The 17,500-nt window shown below is 42.0% G+C and overlaps 1 protein-coding gene across 1 annotated transcript in view; it reads right to left on the bottom strand.

The window, feature by feature from the left end:
• Positions 1-17,500, bottom strand: part of LOC308073410 (myosin light chain kinase, smooth muscle-like) — a 96,591-nt gene that overhangs the window by 78,128 nt on the left and 963 nt on the right. Inside the window, exons 2-7 of the mRNA XM_080412283.1 lie at positions 16,115-16,160; positions 15,657-15,822; positions 15,024-15,137; positions 8,241-8,475; positions 7,408-7,499; positions 938-1,029 (exon numbers count right to left, since the gene is read on the bottom strand). Coding sequence (XP_080268409.1) covers positions 938-1,029; positions 7,408-7,499; positions 8,241-8,475; positions 15,024-15,137; positions 15,657-15,822; positions 16,115-16,160 — 745 coding nt within the window. The remainder of the gene's footprint in view (positions 1-937; positions 1,030-7,407; positions 7,500-8,240; positions 8,476-15,023; positions 15,138-15,656; positions 15,823-16,114; positions 16,161-17,500) is intronic.

Below are 17,500 nucleotides of genomic sequence, written 5' to 3'. Positions count from 1 at the left end.
CCAGGTAGGATGTGTACATTACGTCAGACTCTATTGTATTGCTCTATTCTCTTCAATTCTGCCTTCGGGTACGGCATGGGTGTTCAACATTTTTCAGGCCAAGGACCCCTTAGCTGAGAATAAAATGAAGCAGGGACCCCCCTACATGTTGGATTCATGTTACATGTGTGTTTTCAGATATTTAACGACTTGAACCCTACAGTTTTTGCCAACTTGACTTTTGGCTCGGTACTCGGTCAGCTCTTTTGTCAACGTACACCAAACCTCTTCACCAAAATTAGCCAATCTACAAGCTACGAGCTCTATAAGCTACAAGCTACAAGCTCTATAAGCTACAAGCTACAAGCTCTATAAGCTACAAGCTACAAGCTCTATAAGCTACAAGCTCTATAAGCTACAAGCTCTATAAGCTACAAGCTACAAGCTACAAGCTCTATGAGCTACAAGCTACAAGCTCTATAAGCTACAAGCTACAAGCTCTATAAGCTACAAGCTCTACAGGCTCTATAAGCTACAAGCTACAAGCTCTATAAGCTACAAACTATATAAGCTACAAGCTCTACAAGCTATATAAGCTACAAGCTACAAGCTCTATAAGCTACAAGCTACAATCTCTATAAACTACAAGCTCTACAGGCTCTATAAGCTACAAGCTCTATAAGCTACAAGCTAAAAGCTATATAAGCTACAAGCTCTACAAGCTCTATAAGCTACAAGCTACATGCTCTATAAGCTACAAGCTATATAAGCTAAAAGCTAAAAGCTCTATAAGCTACAAGCCTAAATTAGCCGGCTAATGTTCCCCCAGAATAGGGCTGTGAGGGTTTAAGTGGTTAAAAGAAAAAATAGTCCCTATCACACAAAGATTTGGCGGTCCCCTTGCAGTATCTCTAAGGTCCCCCTAGGGGTCCCGGACCCCCCGTTGAAGACCCCTAACCTTGGCATGTGAAGGTGGCCTTGGTCCCATCTGTGGCCTCTGTGTCCTTGGGTAGGGCCTGGAACCGCATGTTGGAACCCACTCCTGGCCTGCTAATAGAACACAATATGCTGGATGACAACACTGACTCTTAAAGGAGCATTGCACCCATTTTACACCTTATCTTCATACTAATAATCATTATAATATTATATTATATCTTATCTTCATATAATTGGTCCTCACTAATGCTCATTATAATATTATATTATACTTATCTTCATATAATTGGTCCTCACTAATGCTCATTATAATATTATATTAGGACTGGTCATATTCGACACATTGCTGGCCAGGCCTGGAATCGAACCTAATAATAACTAGATGCTATCTAGTTATAACTAGATAGCCAGGTCAGGTAGGTTATTGTGGGCCAGCAATGTTCGGAATTCGCTAATCAGGATGGAGTATAAAAAATCGGACGGAACCATCTTGATCACTTAACTATAGAGATAATGTGTACTGATTTGCATGTTTGGACACAATTTGTAGGAGTAATATAAAAAAAAAAAATGGGCCTCCTGGTGGCGCTATAATAGGGCAATGTTAAAAGGGTGGCGTTTGTTCTTCAATGTAGTGCAAAAGTGCGTGCAAAGTTCCACCGCAATTGGACGCTGCGTTCATGATTTGCGCATTTTGTTAAAAACGGGCCATTCCTGCAAACTTTAGATGTCAATTTTAGCCAATCAGGATGGAATATGAAAAATCAAACAGATCCATCTTGATCACATGACTATAGATATCATGTGTACCAATTTGCGTGAAATTTTTATAAAATCTGAAGGCTTAATCTCAAAAAAATTGTTTTACATAAGTCGGCCTCCTGGTGATGCTATAAAAGGCTAATGTGAAAAATGCAGGGTAGATGTTTTTCCTTGGCCTCTAGGGAGTATGCGTGCAAAGTTTCACGCAGATCGGTGCAGTTGTAGTTAAAAATGTAAATCAGCCTTTTATAGCGCCACCATGAGGCTGATTTAAACATTTTCAAGTGTCATTTCTTCCTCGGCCTAGTGGGAATGTGCGTGGGAATTTTCATGGAAATCGCAAGCTGCGTTCATGATTTGAGACATTTAGTTCAAAACGGACCAATCCTGCAAACTTTGCAAGCCAACCTTAGCCAATCAGGATGGAATATGGAAAATAAGACAGATCCGTGTTGATCACATGACTATAGAGATACTACTGATTTGCGTGATGTTTGGATAAAATCTGCAGGAGTAATATCCAAAAATGGGTTTTGCACAAATCGGCCTCCTGGTGGCGCTATAACAGGGCCATGTAAAATAATTGGGCCAGAGGCCCTGAATTGGCATCCAGGGAGTGTGTGTGCACAGTTTCACAGTGACCGGGCCAACGGTGCCGAATATTTAGCTGTTCACAGACAGATGGACACACGGACGGACATAAGGACGGACGGACACACGGACGAACGGACAGGGGGTAAAACATACTCTCTCGCCATGCCTTTCGGCCTGGCGGAGACAATAATAACCTAATAAACATTTAGCAAAGCTCCGGCCAAATGTACGCCAGGATTGGCTGTATAGGATCCTTTGATAAATCTCACTTGGACGTTGGTGTACGTGCAAATTTAAGGCAAATAAGGTGTTTTTTTTTACAGTCCATTGATAAATGAGAAACAGAGTGAGTAGACAGACATGATGTCATCTTATAGTCCTGTAGCAGAGGCCCTCAGATTTTGAGATACCCCCACCCGAGTTAGAACAAAACACAACCATGTTTTTTCTTATCTTTAGGGTCTCCCATTAATGAAATGGATTGTTGTGAAATTTTATTTTGGGGCAAAATTAGTTTTTTTGGCTATTCTTTAGAACTACTCCAATCTCTGAAAAAGGCAAATCCGAATAGGGCAAAGGTGACCAAAAATGCTATAACTTGAGAATGCTCACTCTTATCTTCATCAAATTTGCTGAGGTGTGAACCAGGTGTCTACCCTACATCACCAAAGAGTCAGAATGTAATTTACCTAAAGAAATACTGAAATATAGTCCTGTAAACATACCTTTAGTTTAGGCAGAAATTGTACTTTTGTAGTGAGGACTCCTCTATTTTCCCTTATTTAGAAAAACAACGTACATTTATGTCAAATAAGCTGTTACTGCATAGCCTAAGATGCTATTAAACAATAACCAGTGGTTGTGTGGCGAGATCTAGTACAGTTTTATTGCAAATGAGACTTCTTTAGACATACCCCTTCTCTGGAAATAAAACATTATAGGCGGGTGCAAATATGGTTTGACCAAAAAATAAGTAGAACAAAAGGTTTCTCACCTAATGCAAAATGTATTAGGTGTACTTAATAACATATCAAAAGTTTACCAAAATCTGATCATTAGAAATGTCAAATTTCCAAGATGGCCGCCACCAGTTCCTTAAAAGACCATTACTCCTTCATTATTTGCCCTACACAAGTAATTTTGGTGCCTAACCCCATGTTTTGGTGATCTAGGAATCCAATTAGCATATATAAATTATAGTCAAGTGATTATAAGTACAATTATATATTAAAGCAATTGGTTATAAGCATATTTAACAATGTAATTTGACATTTCTCCCTTTTCTACATGCCATAATGCCCAGGCTTGGTGAATTCATCTCATGTAATTCACATTCTGTTGAAGCTTTCAAGATTTCTTTTGATACCAATAAGGGATAAATTAATTATTACTGGGTGTACTGTGACATTTGTAAAAACATGGCTGCCAATGTGATAGACTGGGAATATTACACAAATCTTGGAAGAAATTCCTTACCGAGAAATTTCTTCACCAATTTGTTTGTAAGGTGTCTGGTTCCCAAACTGGGGGTCCCCCAAATGATTTTGGGGGGTCCCCAGATGGTTAGCTTGATGTGCAACATTGTTTTCTCACTCAACAGTAAACAAACCAACATACAGTATAAGTGTATACAGGGTATCTGCACATTTCTAAAGTTACAATTTAATTACGCTTAAGACTCAATATTAATGTATCTCAAATATTAAGAAAGAGGCAAACATTGTGAAAATAGCCGATGTACAAGCTCACAACGCTACAGAAAACAAAATGGCCACTTGTCTGGTCTATGGGGAAGATGGACTCCTCAGTGGGGATACAGTGGAGCGAAATGGCCCCTTATGGGCCTAGAGAGGGTGTGCAAGTCAGTACAGAGCTATCACAACATGTATCTAGTGTCTGAATGTCTAGGCAGGGGTGGTGGAGGAGTGTGGCGTGGATAAGGTGCAGATGTGCTTGTCACAAACATCGCCTTATTCCTGAGACTAGTAGTTGTGTGAGGTTTTAGTGCAACATTAGTCTTTATTTTGAGATTGGTTCTGCTGGCAATAAGCTTGAACCTTGATCTTTTTTTCTGGATAATTTTAACAGCAAGAAGGTACGTATAGGGAACAGCCCATGACGCCCTGGGCTCCAGTCTCCCCATAGAATCCCAATCTAACCGACCTCCACGCCCATAAGGGGCTGTGTCTCTGCTGCTATCCAACAAACAAGCATTGCTTTCGGCAAACACCAAGTTTTTGTTCTGGAGCTGTTCTGGAGAGGGGAGAGGACGCTCTGAGCCATAATGATAAGTCACTGGGGGCCCCTGGGAATATTAATGGTCAGCTACCACCGACTCTCCTGTGAGCCAGTCCGACATACACCCTTGTCTGCCTGACACACAGTCATGCACCACCACGTGGAGGTCTTACAACCACCACTATGGAGGGGGGCCGACCCTCCTCACGAACGCCTATGCCCACTCATGAGCGCCTATCTCGGGCATAGGAGCCAGCCGGACCCGCCAGGAGGTCCCGCCAGGATGTCCATTTGGGGCCAGCATACATACATTTGTATATGACACAATCTTGCAACATGTGGAGGTCTTACAACCACAACCACTGGGGACTGTCCTCACTACCTATGCTAACTCAAGAGAGCCTATCTCGGTAGTGCCTATCTCTGGAGCCAGCGTGGAGGTCCACTTGCTACCAGTGGGACTATCCAGTGAGCCAGGCGACATAGGGACACTCCTCTCAGCCTCACGCATTAGCTAAATTCCAATACCTTAATTTCGTGCCGTGACTTAGAAATTGTTTGCATCCCAAATGCTAATTTGCTTTTGGAGGAGCTGAGAACAAGGAGAGCGCAGGCTCCCTAAGCCACTTGGAGTGAGATCTGGCAAAGATACAAGTTTATCTTTCATGTATTGTTTGCAAAACTGTCTTCGTTGAAATGGCGTATAATTTCTGTTGGAGGTTTTGCACGTCGGACGTGAGGGAGAGGAGAAGCTCAGGGTCTCCTTGGCTCCTAACTTTGCTCTTCTGCGCTCCAAGTGCCCAGGGAGCAATCCAGTGACCTCCATACTCCCCTCTACCCACCTGAGGGGAACCCTAGGCCCACTAAACTCTAGACCAGACCCACCCCCGATACTCCCCTGTAGGCACTCAGTAGATACACGGTTCTGACAGCTCTACACTAACCTCCATAACCACCCCACCCCTCTTTGCACACTCACTGATTGCCTTCCTAATGTGTTAAAACATCTATTTAATGTTTTTCAAAATCTTGTGTCTACAAGATGACACTGCGCTTGTCCACGAGAAAAATAAATATTCTTGTGTATGTAGGGGAGGAGTTATGAAGTTTGGTGGGTAAGGGGAGGGGTGCAGAGAGATTGGTTCATAATGCAAGACATTTTTTGGGGGTGGGGTGTATAGTAGTGTAAGATGAATTTAGTTTGGGCTAAATTTGATCCACAGAGCTATCCAAAACCTTTCAATATTGAAAACAAATACTATCTATCAACTGACAATATTCTCTGCCACCACCTTCTGAATTACTGCAAATTGTGACTATTAGTTTTGTTGTGTTTTGAGGATATCTTGAAGCCTTGTTCCAGTAAAAAAGAAATATAAGTAGTTGGACATTTATTATATAATTAGTTAAACGGGTGACCATTTCAGAGTGTTTTAATAGAGTCACAAACAAAATATTGGATTTCACAATTATCTAATTGTATCCAATGGATTCCCAGGCCCCCAAAACATGGGATTAGACACAAAACGTACTTGTGTAGCTATTTTAATGTTTTTTTGGCCATCTTGGACGCCATCTTGAAAATAACACCTTAAAAGTGGTCAAACTTTGGAAAACTTTTAGTGTGTTATTCAGGACACCTACTGTAATACTACAAAAAAACAGTTGAGAAACCTTTTGTTCCAATGTTTTAGGGTATGGTGCTTTTTTTCATATATGCACCTGCCTATTATTTTTATGTTGGAATAACACTTTACTTTTTGTACTTTATACATACCAAATAAAAGTCCAAACCAAATTAAAAGTCAAATTCCTTCTCAGTCGGCATTGTTTAACCCTCCCTGAATATCTATTGTTGTGATTTTGGGGCAATGTTGAGGCAAATATGTATGTGAGCAAAGTGCATCACCATATTCAATCACACTCACACATGATTGTGGCAGGGGCAACATGAAGCCATGTCATTAATCAATGGAAATATGATTTTATGATTTCAGTAGTAAGAACTTTTGTATATACACATCCAAACCAAAGGTACATAGATTAATTCATTTTGTTGAGAATTGCAGGCCTCAATACAGAGAAGCATTACACAAATGGAATACTGTGATTAGGGGTATGTCTAAAGTCTCATTTGCAATAACACTGTACTAGATCTCTCCACACAACCACTGGTAATTGTTTAATAGCATCTTAGGCTATGCAGTAACAGCTTATTTGACATAAATATATGTTTTTTTTCTAAATGAGGGAAAGTAGAGGAGTCTACACTACAAAAGTACCATTTCCGCCTAAACTAAAAGTATGTTTAAAGGACTATATTTCAGTATTTCTTCAGGTAAATTACATTCTGACTCTTTGGTGATGTAGGGTAGACACTTGGTTCATACCTCAGCAAATTGGATGAAGATAAGAGTGAGCATTCTCAAGTTATAGCATTTTTGGTCACCTTTGCCCTATTCGGATTTGCGTTTTTCAGAGATTGAGGTAGTTCTAAAGAATAGCCAAAAAAACTAATTTTGCCCCAAAATAAAATTTCACAATCCATTTCATTAATGGGAGACCCTAAAGATAAGAAAAAACATGGTTGTGTTTTGTTCTAACTCGGGTGGGGGTATCTCAAAAACTAAGGCCTTTTTTGAGGGCTTGCTACAGGACTATTATAATGAGCATTAGGCTATATGAAGCATTAGAAGATAAAGTTCTCACTCACCAACTAACCAACTAACCAACTAACTAACTAACTAACTAACTAACTACCTCCCTCCCTCCCTCCCTCCCTCCCTCCCTCACTCCCTCACTCACTCACTCACTCACTCACTCACTCACTCACTAAATAACTAGCAACTACTAAAGGTATATTCCTCTGTCTTTATGTAATAATGGTTACAGTACCTGTGGTTGTCTGTAGGGGTCAGTGTTGGAGTTCCTACAGGAGTGTGTGGAGTGTTGAGTGCGGGGCCTGGCCCAGGTAGTCCATACTGACTCTGTAGGGTTGTCACCATCATTAATGATTACAGATATGACAATTTGAAATGTAATATACAAAGATATTATACATACATATACATATACATATATATATATATATATATATATATATATATATATATATATATATATGTATATATATATAAATACACACATACACAAGATTTTCAGGCCGCTATGCAGCCTTTAACCCCAGTCTGATAAGAGTAATGCATTCGGGAACCTTGCGTTCGGGAGGTAGGGACACTTCCGGGTTGCACAATGGGCTCCTCGCCCCTTAGAGAGTGTGTGGGTGAAGTTTCAAGGCAATCCGAGAAACCCGAAGTAGGAGTGGAAGTGGTAATTTTTCATACAGAGTCTGGAGCCTGTAGCATGCTGGGAACTGGAGTTATGGCTGTTTAACCCCCAGCCAATATGAACAAAGAGGCGACGGGGCATCAGCAAATTACAACATGTACATATTAGCCGTCTAAGAGCACCTACCAAGTCTGGGTTCTTTAGCATGCTAGGAACTGGAGTTATGGCTGTTTAAAGTCCAGCCAATACGAACACCTAAGAGGGCAGGGCTTAAGCAATTACAGCCTGTCCTTATTGGCCATCTAAGAGCACCAACCAAGTTTGGGGCCTTTAGCATGCTGGGAACTGGAGACCTGTGGAAGTGCTCCAGCGGTCCACTAACCTGTGGAAGTGCTCCAGTGGTCCACTAACCTGTGGAAGTGCTCCAGTGGTCCACTAACCTGTGGAAGTGCTCCAGCTCTCTTCAGAGGAACCGGCAGCTTCCTCCCTTCAACCACAGGGGGGCGCTCTGCGGGGGGGCCTCTCCAGGGAGCTCCAGGAGGCCTGGGCCTGGGACTTTCCTGGCTGTCCCTGCCCTGCTGTGGTGGTGGTGGGGGGCTGATGGTGGAGCTAGCGCTGATGGCAGCTGGGGTACGACCGGTGAGGGTCCGTCTGTCTTCAGCCGGGTCAGGAGGCCTGCAGGGCAGATGATGATGAGGTGATGATGGCAGGGGTGGCACCAGGGCCGGCCCCCAGGGGTTGCACCAGGGCCGGCCCCCAGGGGTAATAAAAATAGAAGATCACAACAAAAATGAACTACAAACACCAGAACACCTGCACTGCCCATAACTCTACAGACCAGAGGTTCCCAATCGTTTACAGAAACTTACAGAAATGAAATTCAGCCATTTTTCAAAACCGTGAAAATATCAGATCTACAGCTTGTAGATCGGCTATTTTCACTATCTTAAATCTTTGGATAACACTTGCATGACGGCAGTAAGGCCACCTACCACACAAGCGGATTTGCGATCAAATTGACATTTTTTCCTGCGATTTCATTGGCCATTGTATCCCCTCGGGAACTTGTCTTTTAAATATCTGTTAGCATTTCAACCCACTCAGATCTCACAGATAGGCTACGCTTCAATTGGTTTGCAGACAGAAACATAAAATCTGATATACTGTAGGCTATAACTGAGAGGGAAGGAAAATAAGGTTATGAGCAGCCAGCATCTGTCTCAATGTGAACAGACATATATCTCATTGAAGAGCATAAATATGACGGAGGAGAGTGCGCTCCATTGGGAATGAAATTAATGGAAACAAATGGAAAATTAATGGAAACAAAACTGTATGAAACAGCGTGATCGCTGTAGGTGAGCTTCAATTAGGCTTTAGGTTCATAAACCATATAGTTAAGTGACGCTGTCGTCACTAAACAGACCTATATTCTACACAGATCTAAGAAGCTAGTTCCGTAGCCTATAGCCTACATCACAGACTATTACTTGGATTATTTGTACTAAAGCACACAGACAGGGTTTAGGAAATGGTTACATTTACACTCGCGGATGAAAAATGGGTGTATGAACACTATATGAATATCTATGTCATACAGAAAAAAAACAGTGATGTAGCCTGTAACATTATGGGAGCAGGTCTTCTCTCATAACCTTAGCGTTTACAGATTGACGGTCAGCTGACTGATCTTGAACCCGAATTCCAAGGCAAACATTTGGAATTTTCCATTTTCCACTCCATTGGGAATCGTAACTGAGATCTGGAGCCAGTTGCACCACCTCACACCAAGTTCAAACTTAGCCTAGTTTTAGCTTAAAGTATTTTAAAAAGCCATTTAAGCTATAACTAGGCTAAGTTTGAACTTAGTGTGAGGTGGTGCAACTGGCCCCTGATGTGTAAAAATCTTTATGACATAAACTTATGAAACAGGGCGATCGCTGTAGCTGTGAGCTTGGATTAGGCTTTATAGGTTCCTAAACAGCGTGCTGTCTTTTACATTGTGTTCTAAATGAACAGCAGAGCTCTGAGGCAGAATGTCCATATATCCAGAGGTCATGTTTGTGACTTGGATAATTATTGAGGTGCCGTCAGACAGACAGAGATATGAGCGCCGTCAGTCCATTTGGTTACAACTTAGCCTACACCTTTCATAGTTAAAAAAATGTAAATGAACACTGAGGGTTTCATTTGCAGTTGAGGTGAGAGAGACAGAGATAGCCTGTGTGGAGATATTTTAAACACAGTGTGCGACACAAGCATGAGATGTGATTTGGCTGTCATCTGAAGAATTGCAACGTACATACGTATTATGCTTGAACAGCAACTACATAATCTGTATATAGTATATAGAATATACTGTGAAGTTGTTTACACAAAGCTATAGGTGGTACTACTGTTAGTGTGTACATTATACACTACTAGAGGTCCGGGCGCCCTAGCCGCGCACAGGGCTCTAGTGAGGGCGCGCTTATTTTGGGGTACCAAAATCGTGGGATAAAATTTTCCAAAAGAAAGTAAAAAAAAAAAAAAAAAAAAAAAAATTGAGCGACCCTCTGGGGTCCCCGGACCCCCTGGGAGTGTTGGGACCCCCGGCCCGCTAGCCGCGCACGGGGTCTAGTGAGGGCGTGCTTATTTTGGGGTACCAAAATCGTGGGATAAAAATTTCCAAAAGTAAAGTTAAAAGAATATATATATATATTTTTTTTTAATGAATAGATGAAGGACCTCCTGGGGGTCCCCGGACCCCCTGGGAGTGTTGTGACCCCGCGGACCCCCACGGACCCCCACGGACCCCCGTGAAACAAGGCAAAAACCTTCGGCAGTTTTTTTTTTTTTTCATGAAGGTGGTTGCTTGTTTCTGGCGCACATCTGGCAACACTGACCTGCTGCTTGTCTTTTGCCGACGTAGCAACCCAGATGGCGAGTCGTCTGTTGTTGTAGGGAGATTACAAAAGCAGCTGCGTGGTGTTGGTTGTCTTTGGGATGTACATGGCACGTGAATGACGGACATATTAACGTGAGTGTGGTGTGATAGAGACATGACTAAAGTGAAAGCAACGGCGTGGTTCGAACAAAAAGGTAAGCAAGGGGGGGGGGGGAGGTGAAGCGAAGGACGCGCTTCTGTTGTTGTTGTTGTGGCGATGCAGAGATTTAAACTGCGCTGCTTGGTTTTATGCTTTATCCAACATGACAGCCATGTAAACAAACAACCAATGTCATTTACAACTAAACGTTGCTCTCACGAATGTTTTTGAAAACATTTGAATTGAGAAATAGACGATGCAATAACCGAAAAGTGATTGTATTTGATCCACTGCACTTCCTTGTTTATCGTGGCTCAAAACGCTCGCCCCAAAACACAGTTGCCCCGGGGCAAATCCGGCGGTATTACAGGCAAATCGGCAGTATATAGAATGGGGGGCGAGTGTGTTTTGGGGCGAGTTTTTATTTATTTTGTCATTTGTTTTCCGAGGCGAACTTGTCCGCCCAGCCCAATACTTATGGAATACTTTCATTGCCGTAAGCAAGGAAATACTTCGTTTTGTTGTTACTTTTGGGTAAATTTATTTATGTATTTATTAAGTAGCCGTGTAATAAGCGGGATAATGGTGGTTAATCGCCCTGAAGAGCTTTAAATTTCAATAATGAGCTGATTTCAATGGCCGCCGCTTCATGTTGTTTCGGCTGTGGCCGTCGGTCGTTCGGTTGTGCTGACGGTAAACGGTGCGAAAGTGTTTCCCCGTCCGGTGTGGTCGTAATGTGGTGAGTAGAATTAATTATGTTGCGAGGTGGAAAATGTGTAGTGAGCAATGAGAAGTACCCTACGCCACCCGTAAATTCAGCGCGCACGTTGTGGCTGGTGTTGTGGTGACATGTCATATTTAGTTGTTGTGTTTAGTCGAAATCAATGCTGTGGGTATGGCGTCAGCGGCGAGAGGTGCAAATCAATGGAGTGGGTGTGGCGTCAGCGGCGGAAGTCAATCTCCCTTTATATAAGTAGATGTACTACTGTTGGTGTATATATATATATATATATATTTATATATATAGGTGGTACTACTGTTGGTGTGTACTGTTGGTACTGTTGGTGTGTACATTATATATATATATATATATATATATATATATATATATATAGGTGGTACTACTGTTGGTGTACATTATACTATATATATAGGTAGTACTACTGTTGGTGTGTACATTATATTATTATTATTATTATTACTGTTGGTGTGTACATTATACCAAGATCTGTACGCACATGTACATTTGATGATGCTCTATGTTATACAGACTTCAGTGGGAAAGATCCTTAACACCTACATTACACACAGTAACTCTAGGTACACACTTTCTAGATTCATCTATAGTACACACAGTAACTACATACCTTCTAGAGTCATCTATAGTACACACAACTACATACCTTCTAGATTCAACTATAGTACACACAGTAACTACATACCTTCTAGATTAATCTATAGTTCACACAGTAACTACATACCTTCTAGAGTCATCTATAGTACACACAGTAACTACATACCTTCTAGAGTCATCTATAGTACACAGTAACTACATACCTTCTAGAGTCATCTATAGTACACAGTAACTACATACCTTCTAGATTAATCTATAGTTCACACAGTAACTACATACCTTCTAGAGTCATCTATAGTACACACAGTAACTACATACCTTCTAGAGTCATCTATAGTACACACAGTAACTACATACCTTCTAGAGTCATCTATAGTACACACAGTAACTACATACCTTCTAGAGTCATCTATAGTACACACAGTAACTACATACCTTCTAGAGTCATCTATAGTTCACAGTAACTACATACCCTCTAGATTCACCAGCAGAGCCTGAAAAAAACAACAACAATATACACAATGAGAAAACACTGGACATACACACAATGTAATGTTTGGAAAACAGACACACACACACACACACACACACACACACACACACACACACACAGTATATTTACTGTCAGTGGTGAACAGTCAGTGGTGTCAGTGGTGAAGTATATTTACTTGAGCTTATATGTTTTTAAGTTGCTTGATTCAGTATTTAGACATTTGATATTGCTTTGATCAGACCCGTGCCTATACGTAACTTCAAACCCCATTTTAACCATGTTAGCGTCCTTGGTTCTGGCGACTGATACTGGCCCTGCAGTGCGTGAGGGGCTGTGTTTTTCATTTATTTTTTATAATTTGTTTTGGAAAATCAAAAAAATGTAATTAAGTAAAACAATAAATCCTCTGGGGGCGGAGCCTGTCAGCAGGGAGTGTTGGGCGGGAGGAGTAGGATGAAGGCTCTACATCCTCCCGGTGGGGGCTCCTCACTGGCAGGTGAGTCAGTAGGATACAGCAGCACTGACAACACACAGAAATGTGTGTGAGGAGGAATCAACTAAATTGGGGAGAAAAAGGGAGCAAAAAGCAAAACACAAGCAATCATAAAAGATCAGATAATTACATTATCTGACCACAAATTCCAGCACAACGGCTTTTTTCACTACTAGAGGTTCGGGCCGCTATGCGGCGCTCACACCTAGGTCGCACCTCCGAGCTGACTGATATGCCCATATATGGAGACTTCATATCTGTCAGTCCTTGTCCTTTTATGCCCATATATAAAGATCCCTGATGTCATCAGTATATGCCCATATATGAGCATGCTGATATGCCCACATATGGAGATCTCTTTATCTGTCAGTCCTTGTTAGGAGTGTTAACAATTATTGAAAATCGATGATTTGCCAAATTACCCAATTAAATTAACGATTAACACTTAATTGAACATTCCGTGGTTCTTCTGTATTGTATCAATGGTAGGTTTTCTGTGAAGGTAATGCTGATTTAATGTCTCGCCAGCCCATGCGAGGGCGCCGTTGCCTAGTGTAATAATTTCAAGAGGCCACGCCTACACCTCCATATATGGCTCTGGAGTCTGCTGTGAACACAAACAAAACACAAACATGAAGCGGTCAAAACCAAGTCCTGTGTGTGGGAACTTAAAAACGACAAAGATACAAGGTGTAAAATATGTGATGCTGTTTTAGTAAGTAAAACAACTCAGTTCACTAATGTACCACCTAAAAAACACACATCCAGTTCATTAATGTCCCACCTAAAAAACACACATCCAGTCGTGATGTCGGGAGAGAGTAGTGGATCATAATCTACTATCCCCGCAAGTGTGATGATGCATGAGCAGAAGGCATTTCCCAGAGCAACATGGTTTCAAAATATATGATGACAATAAACATATGGATGACCAGGGGTTTATGATGAACTGGCTCTAACAGAAGATGAACTGGCTCTAACAGAAGATGAACTGGCTCTAGCAGAAGATGAACTGGCTCTAACAGAAGATGAACTGGCTCTAACAGAAGATGAACTGGCTCTAGCAGAAGATGAACTGCTCTAGCAGAAGATGAACTGAAGATGAACTGCTCTAAAAGAAGAGGAGCTGCTCTAACAGAAGAGGAACTGCTCTAACAGAAGATGAACTGCTCTAACAGAAGATGAACTGCTCTAGCAGAAGATGAACTGGCTCTAACAGAAGATGAACTGGCTCTAACAGAAGATGAACTGCTCTAGCAGAAGATGAACTGCTCTAGCAGAAGATGAACTGGCTCTAGCAGAAGATGAACTGGCTCTAGATGAACTGGCTCTAACAGAAGATGAACTTGCTCTAGCAGAAGATGAACTGGCTCTAGCTGAAGATGAACTGCTTTAACAGAAGATGAACTGCTCTAGCAGAAGATGAACTGCTCTAGCAGAAGATGAACCGCTCTAACAGAAGATGAACTGCCTCTAGCAGAAGATGAACTGCTCTAGCAGAAAATGAACTGGCTCTAGCAGAAGATGAACTGGCTCTAACAGAAGATGAACTGGCTCTAACAGAAGATGAACTGCTCTAGCAGAAAATTAACTGGCTCTAGCAGAAGATGAACTGCTGTAACAGAAGATGAACTGGCTCTAGCAGAAGATGAACTGCTCTAGCAGAAGATGAAGTGCTCTAACAGAAGATGAACTGGCTCTAGCAGAAGATGAACTGCTCTAGCACTGAACTGGTCACCTACACCCTGCACGTTGAATCTGATTGGTCGCTCACCCTGCACGTTGAATCTGATTGGATCGCTCACCCTGCACGTTGAGTTCAGCGGTGGCAGCAACCGTGCCGGCACTGTTGGTCACAGAACATGTGTAACTTCCTGCGTCTTCCAGACACACTTCCTGTATTTCCAGGAAGTGAAGGCTGGAGCGTTGGTATGCACTGAACCGACCGCCAGACGGAAGCTCTGCTGCCCCCTGGAGGACAGACAGTTAGATTAGATGAGATACGATTAGACAGACAGACAGACAGACAGACAGACAGCTCTCCATTACATCTTATGAGCGGTGGAGTTAAGCCAGCACCACACTTAATTTGGTGCTGGCTCTTATCACAACCACATACTGGTTCTTATCACTGTGATGTTATCTGATAAGGCGTCTATAGTAATGATTACTATCTCAATATAGATCTATTTAACACTGTTACTGAACAAACACTCTATAGTAATGATTACTATCACAATATAGAACTATTTAACACTGTTACTGAACAAACACTCTATAGTAATGATTACTACCACAATATAGATCTATTAACACTGTTACTGAACAAACACTCTATAGTAATGATTACTATCACAATATAGAGCTATTTAACACTGTTACTGAACAAACACTCTATAGCAGACAGACAGACAGTCTGCCTGACATAATATCTGCCTGGTGGAGATAAAAACGTTGACAAACTATTGAGTGAGTTAATAAAAGTGAAACCTTGAGCCATGTGACCTGAGGCTGGGGTCGTCCTGTGATCTTGGTGTAGAACTTGACGTTCTGACCCGGCTGGGCGAACCCTCTGGTGGGCCTGCTGACAAACTTTGGGGGGCTCTCGCTCCAGAAACTGGGCCTGTTCTCCACGGCTGGAACTCCAAAAGCACCCCTGGAACCAAGGGAAATGGTGTTGTTGTTGTTGTTTTGTTTAGTTGTTGTTCGTTAACCATGACATTGATGAGAGGATAGACACTGTTTGTGTGAATTATCAAACCAGGGATTGATACGTTGTATGAATTTCATAGGAACAAATAAAAAGTAAAAAAAGACACATAATGTTAGGAAAGTGCCCCCTCTAGTGACAAAGCAGAGGTACTACACCAATTTTTCTGTTACAACGGTGTATCAGAGACAGACAGACAGACAGACAGACAGACAGATAGACAGACAGACAGACATACCCTGTTTTGCTAGATGAAGGGAGGCCATATTTCTTGCCAGGATTCTCTGCAACATGAGACACATGGTTTGTCACGCTGAGCGTGATCAGTTCAACACTGAATACCTTATAAACCTTGCTGATGAGCTAAAAAAACAGAACAACATCCTTCGCAACAAGGTAATTGGCACGGTGAAAACTAACCAGAAAAAAAAGACTATATTTTCGAAAATATAAACAAACTGGAAGATATTTAATCAGTTAGGCTGCAGTAAGAAACTGAAAACCAGAACCGCCAACATGAACATCAATTCGGATGGCACGCTCATTACAGATAAGCTGAATGTGGCTAACGCTTAAACAACTTCTTTACAACCATAGCAACCACACTGGTTAACATACTGCCCTCTCATTCTGGGCTTTATGGGGTAAAGCGCATCTAAACAAAAATCTAGGTGTACGCGAAGATGACTTTAAACTCACCATGGTGACAACGGATGATGTGTTTAAAAAAACTGAGCACCCTACAACAACACAAGGCCACAGGCCACCACAATATCCTCTCCAAGACGCAGCCCCCTCTATTGCCCCAATTATTGCCCACATAACAAACCTCTCCATCAGCCAGGGGCACGTCCCACAAGATTTCAAACTAGCGAGAGTCACCCCTCTGTACAAAAAAGGAAGAAAATTAGACCCCGGCAACTACCGCCCTGTTTCTATTCTATGCTCTATCTCTAACGTTATAAAGAGGTTAGTATATGGACAGGTCGAAAAGTACTTCAATGAAAACAAGACCAGGAGACCTGGTTCTGCCATATCCAGAATGAAGTCCTAGTATGTAACACACCTACAAACCACTTTATACACTTAATTACATACTTGTGACATAATAATGATGTCATGAATAGTTCGTGACGAAAGGGGGACAGATTTTTTTGGCTGGGGCCGGGGGACAATGTGACCATGCCCTAGTGGTTGAAATCTGAATGGCCGGGCTTCGCACAACGTGTGTCCCTTCTATGCCCATGTATGGACAGTCTTTTTTGGGGGACAGATTTTGTTTTGGCTGGGGCCGGAGGACAAAGTGACAGACTTTTTTTTGGCTGGGGCCGGAGGACAAAGTGACCATGCCCATGTATGGACGAAACAGGTACAAAGCCTCAGGTAAGCCCGACCCCTTGGGTCTGGCAAAAAATCCTAATGTACAAATTCCAATCTGGCTTCAGAACATCTCACTCAACAGACACATGCCTTCTCTATTTGACCGACTACATCAAACGTGAGGTGGACTCGGGCAAATACTGCGGCATGGTCATGTTGGACCTCCAAATGGCATTTGACACTGTAAAACACTGATGGATAAGTTGAAGGCCATAGGTTTTGATAGTACATCAGTGGGCTGGAT

This window comes from Gymnoscopelus braueri, assembly GCF_963280865.1.
Source record: "Gymnoscopelus braueri genome assembly, chromosome: 18".
In the NCBI taxonomy this organism is placed as follows: Eukaryota; Metazoa; Chordata; class Actinopteri; order Myctophiformes; family Myctophidae; genus Gymnoscopelus; species Gymnoscopelus braueri.
This window is presented reverse-complemented; position numbering and strand designations above follow the sequence as displayed.